Consider the following 12,175-nt stretch of genomic DNA (forward strand, 5'->3'; position numbering starts at 1 on the left):
ACATACCAGACACATAATGAATGTCCCTTCATTTTGGCCGCTCTCTCCTCTCATGCTCTCAGATCCCCCCTTCCCTGTCCTTTTCCCACTCCCTCCCTGGGTGTCAGCCTTTGGGACGCCGAGGTTCCACCTTCACAGCCCAGGGAACCCACCGTGTTCACTCCACCTTTCCCCGAGGCTGCCGTCAGCTCCAGGAGTGCCGGCCAGGAACCCTGTGGGGGTGTGTCTGCAGGACCTTCCCCACCATGGTGGCCCTGCTGTGCCCCTCCTTCCCTGGGAGCCCAGAAGGTCCCCCGGCCCCCTGCACAGCCACCAGCCTGGGCATCAGGGCCTCATGGGCCCTCCTGGTGCTGTGCCCGCACAGGTGCCCTTTCCCACCATGGTGGCCCTGCTGTGCATGTGGTTCGGGATCTCCCTGCCCCTCGTCTACCTGGGCTACTACTTTGGCTTCCGCAAGCAGCCGTATGACAACCCCGTGCGCACCAACCAGATTCCCCGGCAGATCCCCGAACAGCGGTGGTACATGAACCGATTTGTGGGGTGAGTCTCCAGCGGGGCCCTTCTGGAGTGGGTGAGGCCAGCACTGCACCTTAGGAAGACATGGGAGAAGGTTGCCCACCCCCACCCCACCCCGCCACCAGAGGACACTGTGGCAGGTGTTCTCCAGCGCAGCTGGCTCTGACAGCCTTCATGATAAAGAGGTCTGAGTTATTGGCAGATTTGGTGGTGGCCCAGCAACCAGGACGGGGGAGTCACCTTGTCCATCTGTGCCTCAGTTCCCCCATCTGTAAAATGGAGAGAACGATGCTTACCTCTCAGGAGGCTATCATGGTGCAAAAGCGTGCTGGGAGCATTAGAACCACCACACCCCGTAAGCCTTCTCAGTCAGGCTGGCCGGGGAGGGAGCCCCGGGCGTCCTGCGGCCAAGTCTCCTCACTGTTAACCCTCCTGTTCTGCCGCAGCATTCTCATGGCTGGGATTCTGCCCTTCGGTGCCATGTTCATCGAGCTCTTCTTCATCTTCAGTGTGAGTAGTGCTGTCTGCTCCCCACCCCTCCGCACACACGGCCTTCATTCACGCGGCCTGCTCCCTACCCCTTTACTTAGGTGCCCTGCCTCTTACTGCCCGTGAGATTTAATGGGCCATTTAACTTCTTGGAGCCCCCACTTTCCTCTCTGACATGGGGTCATAGTTCTGCCTCTCGGAACGGCTTGGAAGGTCGGATGAGATAGGGCGTGGGAGGGCTCAGTGAGGAGAAGCTGCCTCAGGTATACTGCACTCAGTCACCACTGTTGTTAATATTGTTGCATCTGCTTTGATTTCCAAGTTTCTCCACATCTTTATTTGAGTTACTCAAAACTCCCAGGAAAGTGGCAGGGAATGAGGCCTACTTGTCAGGACCATTGTGAGGTTGGAATGTGATAATGTCTATAAAGGCATAGTAGTACCTGGTGACATTCAGAAAATGCTTGTTAAGTTGTACTTGTGGCCCTGGCTGCTGTGGCTCAGTTGGTCGGAGCATCGTCCATAACCAAAGGATTGTAGGTTCGGTTCCCAGGCAGGGCACATACCTAAGTTTCAGGCTCAGTCTCTGGTCCAGGCATGTATGATCCCTGGTCCAGGTGTGTACAGGAGGCAACTGCTCGATGCTTCTCTTGCATCGATATTTTTTTCCCTTCCTTCTCTCACTCTGTCTCTAAAAGCAAGGAAAAAATGTCCTCCACTGAGGTTAAAAAAAACATCATTGCTGTGTCGTGATGATGATTGCTCCGGCGCCAGGCCTGCAGAGGTGAAAATTGGCAGTAGGGCTCCTCCCAGCCTTTGGAGTCTCTCTGACCTAACTCAGTGCCCAGCACAGAGAGTGCCTGGCACCAGGTCAGCGCTGGACAAGTATTCACTGCTCTGGAGTGGCCCAGCCCCTCCTTGCTGAGATCCCCTTGCCCACCCAACCCTGCCGAGGAAAAGGGTCAAAGGATGGGTCGGCTGCCCTCCCAGGAAAGCCACCTCAATTCCCTTTGTATGACCCTGGGCTAGTCACCAGCTGCACTGAGCCTCAACTTGTTGAGCTGTAAAAGTCCACACTTTCAGAGGTTCACGTGCGGAGATGTCCACAAAGCATGTGGCTTGCTTGGCATGTGGTAGGCTGCCCCTGGGTGGTGGTGGCTGCTGTGTCGTTTGGATGGGGGTGGGGTTTGTCACTTTTTACAGGCTGCCGTGTTCATTCTGGGGCCCACCCATCGCAGGGTCAGCCATGCCCCCAGCCACTTTCTAAGCCTGGCTGACCCTCTGCTCCAGGGACGAGGGACCAGTCAGAGCCACATGCCAGGCCCACAGGCCCCATGATGGTGTCCTGAGGACAGGCGGGGTATGTCAGGCGACAGGGCCACTGGGTAGAGGCAGGTTAGCTGAAGGCCAGCTGTGATGTGTCCACAGGCAATCTGGGAGAATCAGTTCTATTACCTCTTTGGCTTCCTGTTCCTCGTCTTCATCATCCTGGTGGTGTCCTGCTCACAGATCAGCATCGTCATGGTGTACTTTCAGCTGTGTGCAGAGGTAAGGGGGGTGGGGCCCGGAGTTGGGAGGGTGCCTGGGTCCAACACTGATGGGTCAGTGAAGCTGAGTTGCCGTGTGGTCTCCTTCTGGCCGTGAGGTCTTGAGGTCACTTCCTCTCTCTGAGCCTCCATTTATTCAGTGGACTCGGTCGTTAGGAGCTTTGGTTGGCAGTTGCTTAACCCCGGTGCTTTCCTCACGTGGGGAGGACAGCAGTAGGACCTGGCTCGGCGGGCCGCTGCAATGATGAAACTGGCCTGACTCACGTACAGCACTTAGAACGGTGCCTGGCACGTGGGGGAGCGTTTGCTTACAACATGTTAGTTGTCGTTACTACTGTTCTTTTGTTGTTGATTTTTTTAAACTGAGGTATATTTTATAAACAGTAAAGTTCACTCTTTTAGTGTGTTTTTTAAAATATGTACAGTTGTAAACCACCAGTTACAGTCCAGATATAAAACACTCCCATCACCCCAAATACTACTGTTCTCACCCAGAGTCTTTAGCCCCTGGGGCATCTGCAAAACTTGGGGAAGAGGTTCTGACCCCTCTGTTTCCTCCTCAGGATTACCGCTGGTGGTGGAGGAATTTCCTGGTCTCCGGGGGATCTGCATTCTATGTCCTGGTCTACGCCATCTTTTATTTTGTTAACAAGGTACCGCCCTTATTTTGTTCACAAGGCTTCTTAGCCCTTCCTCGGAAGGGTGGTGGAGAGGAAAACTCAAGTATCTGGATCTTACTATCCCATCACTGTGGGGACCAGTGACAGTAGAACTGTCTCTATTCTGGAACATGCATCTTTTTAGGGAAAGGAAATCTGTGTTCTGTATATTTGGGAGCCAGAAGCCTTCAGAATATATACCCATAAGAATATTGCATGCAAAACCTGTGCGATACAGCCAAAGGGATACTTAAAGAAAAAAATACCTTACACTGCTTTTAATACGAAATAAGAGACACTGATAATATCTCAAGAAGCTAGAAAAAAAGAACGTGAGAGGATAAAGAAGGTAAATAAGGAGAGTTAACAAAGATGATGAAACAGCCTTTAACACCCAAACTTGGGACCTCGGGCCTCCTGTCTTGGATGCCCCTTCCCTTGTGCATTCAAGCTCCGTTCAGGCCCTCACAGTAAGGACAGGGTGGGCCAGGGCTTCGCCAGTGTCTCGGGTCGGCCATGCTGTGTGACCACACAGGTAACGTGGGCGCATGAAAGGGAGCTTGGCTCACCCGACTTGGGTACAGGCATTCACGAGCTTTCTGTCTCCCACAGTGGCCCGAGTGAAAGTGCAAACAGCCCACGACAGCTTTGGTAGAATGATGCATAACACCAACCAAATGGGCCACCGAGAGGAGGCTCGGCACTCCGGCGGGCCCTCCCCTCTGAGGCTAACACAGCAGACTTGGTCTCACCAGCTGTGCTCTGGGTCCCCAGAACCCAAAAGTAGATGGTCCTCTGCTTGCAACCAGGGTGTATTCCAAAACTAGGGTCATAGGTCAGTTGGTTGAAGCCTGGAGTGTTCTTCCCCAAACAGATCAGGTTGGAAAGGGCTGTAGGAATCATTTAGTGTGGTAATGCACCTCTGCTTCCGGTGTGCTGACTGTGCCCCTCTTTTCCAGTGATTCCAACAAGTAATCAGGGGTCAGTAAACTGTAACCCAGGGGCCTATTTTTATTAAGTTTTATTGGAACCAGCCGTGCTCCTTCATTTACATAACGGTGGGTTTCATACCACTGTGGCAGAGTTGAGTAGTTAGGCAGAAACCATATGGCCTGCAAAACCTAAACTATTTATAATCTGGCCCTTTAAGAAAAAGTTTGCGGACCCTGCCCTAGCAAATCCAGTGACAGAAGAACCCCACCCCCACCCCCAACACTCCTGTTCTCTCTTTGGGCAGCTCCTGTCATTATCTGGTGTTTTCTTGATGCACACTGAAACCTGCCTCCTAGTAACTTGTGTCTTCAGACCGTAGAATTCTGGAATCTTCCAGAACAAATCTACCATATTTTGCTGTGTATAATGCCTACCCATGTTTTTGGCCCAAACTTCCAGGAAAATAATTTTTTGTTTTAATTTTTTAGTTCACTCACTTATTTATTTATAGTTGGGTGCTTGTTTTTGTATTATAAAGGAACTTTGGCATTTTTTTTAACAGATTATGGCACAAAAAATTTTATGTAACAAATAATTACAAACCACAACCACAGATACAAGGTATCAGATATAAGGTATTTCAGGTACTAAAGTATAATAGACATCCTTATTTTTCCCCTAAAAAATTTGGGCAAAACAGTGCACATTATACATGGCGAAATATGGGTAATTTCCCTCCTTTATAGCTCATAAATCAGACCTGTTTTGAGTAGAAAGTGACCAAAACCCAATTCCATTTGGCTTGAGTGAAAAGGGAATATACTGGCTGATATAACCGGAAAGTTTAAGAAGGGCGGGGCGCTGTGTCCACGCCCCAGTTCTGTGTGCGTTTTCTTGGCTTCGGTCTGCAGGCAGGATCTTTCCACCAAGTGGAAAGTTGGCCCCTGGTAGCGCGGGAGTGAAAGGAATCTGTCTCGTGCCATCATGTTATCAGTCCCAGGGAAGACTGTTACTGGCCCGGGTTCCCTGCCATCCCTCGCTGTTGTTCAGGGCCAGTAGGACGGGGCACTGGCCGACTAGCTCAGGTGTTGTCCTAGGACCCCCAGCCCCGCAGAGTGGCGAGTGGATGCTCCCAAACACTGGGCGGGAGGGAGACGGGAGACAGTGCAGGCAAACGAGTCCTAACAGCCCCCTGCCCGGTCCTTCTCTGTTCTAACAACCTCCTCCATCCGCAGTGCCTTCCTTGGCCGGTCTGAATTCTAGGGCCCTTTCCAGTGCTGCCTTTCTGCCTCATCCCTTTCCTGGTTTTACCACTGGATATACCACTGCCCTGTCCCCTACACCCACCTCCGTCACCCACACTCTATTTCCAGCCACAAGAAAGTTTATAAAAGGAGAGATGGGGGTTGACCCTGAAAACATGGGCTTCACCCCAGTCTGAGACTGTTTGACCTCAGGGGGAAAGTCTCAAAACAGTGACGTTTATTGTTTTCTTCTGGGCTCTTGGCATTTTGTGACCATGTGTGCGCCCATGAGCCCTGGAACGGGCCCCACTCAGGCCCGTGTGTGCCGGGCAGGTCTCAATACCAAGGTTCCACCACAGCACAGACGTTGGGCCTCCCCGCCCAGGCGTCTGCACTGTACAGAGTGCCTAAGGTGGAATCCCTATGAAATGTTAACAAAAAATGACAGAAGCGATTGAGGAAGAGGGAACCGTAGCCTGGTGCAGGCAGGTGGTGACTCTCTGCTCCGTAAGCCGGGCGTCTTCAACACCTCTCTCGTCTCACATTCCCTGTCTGCTGCTCCAGCCTTCCAGGAGTGTCACTGCACTGTACTGGGACCGTGGAGGGTGGAGAGATGGCACAGCTGTGGCTGTCCCCATCTGCTGCACTCTGGCCCTCACCTCTGAGACTATCCCTGTCTTGCAGTGAGCTTGTGGGCCCTTCCCTGGAAAGACTCCTTCCCCCTCTTACTCTAGCCAGAAATGGCCTAGGTCAGATGAATTGAGCCTTTGACTCCCAGTCCTCTGACCCCCAGGTTCAAATCCCAGCTCTTTCTACTTCCTAGCTGTATGACTGTGGGTGTTTAACCTCCATGTGCCCTTGCATAACACATACTGATAACCTACCACCGTGGTTGTGAGAAGCCAAGGCAATGTGTGGGCCCCGGTATTGAAAAAGGTTCACTGTGGCTGCGGGCGCCACCTCCCCCTCATTGCCCACCTGGAGCAAGCCCCTCTCCTACCAGGCTGCAGCTTCGCCGTGAGATCGATGAGGAGGGGGAGGGGGCAGTTGGCCACGGCAGGCTGCCACTAAGCGTCCACCCTTCTCTTCTCTCCCACTTGTGCCTCAGCTGGACATCGTTGAGTTCATTCCCTCTCTCCTCTACTTTGGCTACACTGCCCTCATGGTCCTGTCCTTCTGGCTCCTCACGGGCACCATTGGCTTCTATGCAGCCTACATGTTTGTCCGCAAGATCTACGCAGCAGTGAAGATAGACTGACGAGGGCGGGCCACGGCCAGGCCCGCTCTGTCCACGGACAGGAGGCCACCCTGCGTGGGGAGCTGCAGGCATGCAAAATAAAGTGACGCCTGCTCGTTTGGAATGTAACTCCTGGCACAGTATTCCTGGATCCCGGGGCTGGATGCGTGGGGGGCGGGAGGGCCTGTAGATACGTCTTGCATTTTTCTTCATCATCTTACTCCAGTTCTGTGGGGGTAAGGTTCTCTGTGGGCGGTGTTTTCTCCAGTGCTAAGAAAGTTCCCTCCAGCAGGAACTCTCGGACCTGTTCAGGTTTATTTTGGGTTAGGGTTTTTTTCCTTAGTTCTTTTTGTTAACAATGGATCCAGCATGGATAAATGCACCGAGACACTGGGTTTTGGTCACTGTCTCCACCTCAGTTTCTCAGGGCTGTTGGCCATCCCACAACTAACTGGAAGAGGAGCACTGGGCCTGCGGGGGCACCAGTGAGGTCTCCAAGCCTCTCATCACCTGTCCGCACCATTGATGCCACCCCTACAAGCACAGCTCTAGCCGGACGCGCGCCCTCAGTGCCATCCTGCCTCCACCAGCCACTCTCCTCCCTCTTCTGGCCTCCTCAGCCTCTTCCCAGGGCTGCCCACAGTAGGGCTGCTAGCCAGGCCTCTGGGTCATCTTATCACCAGGAGCAAGCCCAGTCTTGGTTGCTACACGGAGATCCCCGGAAGTACTGGGGAGCAGCAGGAATTTGCTGGACCAGAGAAGAGACTTGAAATGAACTGTGTTTGTGCCAAGAAACCCTGGATCTAGGGCCAGGTATTTCCAGAGCCAAGCCAAGTATCCATGTGTCTGTCCGGGCTGAGGGTCTTCACCCCTCAGGATTGCTCTGCCAGCCCCTTCTTGGGGGGCTGCTGTTCTTTGCAAAGTGTGCAGGTGGCAGGGCCTCTCCTCCCCACTTCCAGGGCAGAACAAGGCCTGGACCTCAGACCTCTTCTTTTAGGAGGCTGGGAAGAGGCCTTGGCTGCCTGACACCCCCCAGCCTCAGTGCCCACGCACAGCTCTTTTAGCCAAACCCACCTCCCCACCCCCATCTGAGTTCTTGCCTCCTTTGGGGGACACCCAGAAAACTGCTGGTGAGAAGAGAGATGGAAGGTAAGTTCTGTCATTTCTTCCCCGGTTCCCGGGAATAGATAGGCAAGGAGCCCAGTTTCCCCAAGTTAAAGGACGCCAACACAGCAGGTCTGGCTCCTTTGTCAACACTCGGGGCTAAGGCCCCCACCCACTCTGTTCACATCACACTTGCTCTTAAATTACAAGAGACCAAACCCACCCAAGGATTAGGGACTAAGTAACAGTCACTCACCCCTGTTCCAGCCCCTTTGGGACGCCCACTACAAGACAAAGGTCAGGATGCTGGTTAAGCTAGGAACACACTCTTCCCCCCTCCCCCCCATCCCTCCAGCAGTCCCAGCCCCACCAGTGAAGCCAGTGAACTTCTCAACCTTGCCTCACAGTGACGCCACTGCCACGTGGCAGCCACGAAGAATCAGGTTGCAGAAAAGGAGCCCAAGCAGTAGAGAATGACAATGAAATCTTGTTTCTTCAAATCTTGCATTTCTTTTTTTCCCTAAGAGAGTCTTTTTAGGGGGAGTAGGGAAATGGACTTCTAGTAAAGGATTTATGCGTCATCAGTTTTTCTTACTTTTTAAATCATCGTCATTATTTTTAATTAAAAAATGCCTGTATGCCTTTTTTGGTCCAAATGTAAATAAATATGCCATTGTCCTGTTGTCATGTTTCTTGAGTCTCTTGCAAGGGTTGGGGTGAGTCTCTTGCAAGCTGAGGTGAGGCTGCTTCTCCAAACAGGTGGAGCTGAGTGGTTTCCCTCGAAGGCGTCTCATGTCAGACTTCCCAGTGTCAAGGCCACTGCTGTTCCCCAGCCTGGTACAAGTCCACAGCCTCTCCCATCTGCTCAGCCCCTACGTTCTGAATCATAAGCATCTGTCCCTCTGATCCCACAAGTAGGAAATTGTATTTAACTGGGAGCTTTGGTAGCAGTGAGACCTGGTATTAGATGCCCACCAACCATCTCCAATGTTTTACTACCAGCTCACTTCTCTGTCATGCAAAACTCCTTCAACTGCAAGCAGTAGGAACAGGTCAGATTGGCTTAAGCCTGAAGAGGAACTGATTGGCTCCTTAAGTCACCAGAAGGAGAGGAATGGTTTGGCTTGGTGTCTGCATAGATCCATGGGCTCAGAGGATAGCCTTAGGGTTCTCCCTTCTTCCCCCTCTGCTGCTCTCTGGCCCTTCCGTCCCATGGTCTGGAGTCATCTCTGTGCGGGAGGTAGCGGGGACCCGGCACACATTGCTTTAGGCTTAAATGTTAGCTGGTTTGGAAAGCCTGGAAAAAAAGACATCTCCTTCCCGACTTCAGTATATTTAATATAGATAAATCCCAGGAGAGGTCTCTGGTGGGCCCAGCCTCGATTACTGTTGGCACATATTGGACCAGTCACTAAGTTCAGGGGAATAGAATAGTATTGTGGGCTGCATACTCCAAGAGTGTTGGCTATGGTGGGTTTGAGCCCCACTAGAATCACTTGGAATGAGTGATGAAACAAGGACCACTTCCCATAGTGAAGGGGTGTAAGGCAACAAAAATAACAGCTGTCTATTGCACCCCATCACCTCCGACTACAGTGCCTCGGTTAAATTGCTCTATTCCAGTTTCTTAGGGTCGTGTATGTGAGGCCTTTTTCCCCCTAATATAGGTACTCAATGCTATAAATTGCTTCCTAAGTACTGCTGTGGCAACGTGCCAGAAATTCTGGTAGATTGTGTTGCATTGACGTTCCGTTCAAGATACTTTCTAATATCTGATTTTTAAAAATTTGTGTGTTACTTACTTTGCAAGTATTGGGGGATTTTATTTTCAGGGATCTTTCTGTTAATGATTCATAATAGAATTTGGGCGGACACTTTGTATTGTACAATATGACTTAAACCTTTTGAATTTATTGAGAGTTTTTTTTGTGGCTCAGAATATGGTCTGTCTGGATAAATGTTGGATGTACACATGGAAAGAATGGAGATCCTGCTGTTTGGAGTGGAGTGAGAACAAGTCTTGCCCTGGCTGGTGTAGCTCAGTGGATTGAGTGCGGGCTGGGAACCAAAGGGTCACCAGTTCGATTCCCAATCAGAGCACATACCTGGGTTGCAGGCCAGGTCCTCAGTGGGGGGCACATGAGAGGCAACCACACATCGATGTTTCTCTCCCTCTCCCCTTCCCTTCCCTTCTCTCTAAAAATAAATAAGTAAAATCTTAAAAAAAAGAACAACTCTTACATACACGCACTCAGGTAGGCACCGTTCCTACTGGTCTTTATTCCTTTGGGTGTAGGTCTGTTTTCCAACTGGTATCCTTGTCCATCCACCTGCAAGACATTTTTAAACATTTCTTGTAGTGAAGATCTGCTGTTGATGAATTCTCTCAGTTTTTATATGCCTAAAACATCTCAATTTTACCTTCATTAGTGAAAGCTTGTGGTGGGGGGCCGGGTATAGAATTCTAGGTTGACAAGTTTTTTCTCCCCTGGTACTTAAAGATGTCAGTCTATCATCTCATCCCTGGAACTGCTTCCAGCAGCAGCGGTGATGTCCCCTCTTCACCCGCTCCGTCTGGAGCAAGTCTTCTCTCTGACTGCTTGCTCCGTGCCGCTGGTTTTGAGCTGTGGATTATGGATGCCTTGCCATAGTTTTCTTCCCATTTCTTGTGTTTAAAGGACATTGAGCTTCTTGGAACTGTGTGTTTACTGTGTGCAGTGAATTTGGAAAGTTTTAGGCCATTATCTCTTCAAATATTTTTTGTTCTCCCATCTCTCTCCTTTCAGCCATTCTGATTACTTGTATGTTAGGCTGCTTGAAGTTTTTCCACCACTGATGTCCCATCCACTGGGGCTCTTTACTCATTTTCTTTTTTAAAAAATTACTTTTTCTGTATTTCATTTTGAATAATTTGTATTGCTATGCCTTTAAATACACTAGTCTTCTGCCATATGTCCTCTGCCGTTAATCACGTGCAGTGTGGTCTTCATCTCAGACATTGTCTTTTTCATCTCTAGAAATTTCATTTAGGTCTTTTTTTTTTCCTTTAAGATTTTATTTAGCCCTGGCTGGTGTAGCTCAGTGGATTGAGCACAAGCCTATAAACCAGAGGATCAAGGTTCAGTTAGTCAGGGCACATGCCTGGGTTGCGGGCCAGTTCCCAGCAGGGGACACACAAGAGGCAACCACACATTGATGTTTCTCTCCCTCTCTCCTTCCCTTCTCCTTTTATTTATTTTTTAGAGAGGAGAAGGGAGGGAGAAAGAGGGAAAGAAACCTCCATCAGTTGTCTCTCACAGGCCCCCACCTGGCCCGCATCCAGGCATGTGCCCCGACTGGGAAGTGAACAGGTGACCTTCCAGCTCACAGGCTGGCACTCAACCCACTGAGCCCCACAGGTCTTTTTTCTCATATCCTCCCCATCTCTACTGAACTTTTTATTGAGCAAAATACACATAAAATTTGCCATTTTAAAGTGTACAACTTACTGGCATTGTGTATACTCACAATGTGGTACGACCATCACAATGAGCCACCTCCAGAACTTTCCATTCTCCTAAACTGAAACTCTGTGCTCAGTGTAACTCTTCCCCTTCCCTCGGCCTCTGGCAGCCACTACTCTACTTGCTGTCTCCATGACTTTGACGGCTCCAGGGGAATCGTACAGCACTTGTCCTTTGTGTCTGGCTTATTTTCGTTAGCATAATGTCTTCAAGGTTTATCCACATTGTAACCTGTCGGAATTTTACTCCTCTTTAAGGCTTACTATGCCATCGTATGTGAATACCACATTTTGTTTGTGCCTCCACCAGTGGCTGTGCGGCTGTTGTGGGTGCTGCTGCTGTGAACATTGGTGTAGAAATCTCTGTTCAAGTCTCTGCTATCAGTTATTTTGGGCGCATGCCTTGGTGTGAAATTGCTGGGTCATGAGGAAATTCTATGTTTAATTTTTTGAGGAAACTCTATACTGTTTTATTGAGTGGCTGTACCATTTTGCATTCCTATCAGCAATGCACGAAAGCTGCAGTTTCTCTGCATCCTTGTCGATACTTGTTATTTTTGCCCTGGCTGCTGTGGCTCAGTGGCTTGAGTGCCAGCCTGACAATCAAAAGGCCGCTGGTTCAATTCCCAGTTAGAGCACATTCCTGGGTTGTGGGCCAGGTTCCCAGTTGGAGGCAACCCATCGATTTATCTCTCACATGTTACTCTTCCTCTCTTTTTCACCCCCTTCCTTGCTCTCTAAAAAGTAAATAAATAGCCCTGGCTGGCGTAGATCAGTGGATTGAGTACGGGCCTATGAACCAAAGGGCTGTCAGTTCGATTCCCAGTCAGGGGGCATATCTGGGTTGCAGGCCAGGTCCCCAGTTGGGGTTGCATGAGAAGCAACCACACATTGATGTTTCTTTCCCTCTCTCCTTCCCTTCCCCCACTCTAAAAATAAATAAA

At 50.4% G+C, this 12,175-nt stretch overlaps 1 protein-coding gene across 3 annotated transcripts in view; it reads left to right on the forward strand.

Annotated features, from left to right (window-relative positions):
• Positions 1-12,175, forward strand: part of TM9SF4 (transmembrane 9 superfamily member 4) — a 69,203-nt gene that overhangs the window by 42,506 nt on the left and 14,522 nt on the right. For 2 of the 3 annotated variants that reach the window (XM_037143201.2, XM_037143202.2), the window contains exons 14-18: positions 365-540; positions 963-1,026; positions 2,434-2,553; positions 3,116-3,205; positions 6,497-8,412. In XM_037143201.2, the coding sequence (XP_036999096.1) occupies positions 365-540; positions 963-1,026; positions 2,434-2,553; positions 3,116-3,205; positions 6,497-6,646 (600 nt within the window). In that variant the 3' untranslated portion in view covers positions 6,647-8,412. Of the gene's footprint in view, positions 1-364; positions 541-962; positions 1,027-2,433; positions 2,554-3,115; positions 3,206-6,496; positions 8,413-12,175 lie in introns of those variants that run through there. The other variant, XM_053671114.1, reaches the window with a different exon arrangement.

Source organism: Artibeus jamaicensis, unplaced genomic scaffold (genome assembly GCF_021234435.1).
Source record: "Artibeus jamaicensis isolate MK-2021 breed Jamaican fruit bat unplaced genomic scaffold, CSHL_Jam_final contig_685, whole genome shotgun sequence".
Taxonomy (NCBI): Eukaryota; Metazoa; Chordata; class Mammalia; order Chiroptera; family Phyllostomidae; genus Artibeus; species Artibeus jamaicensis.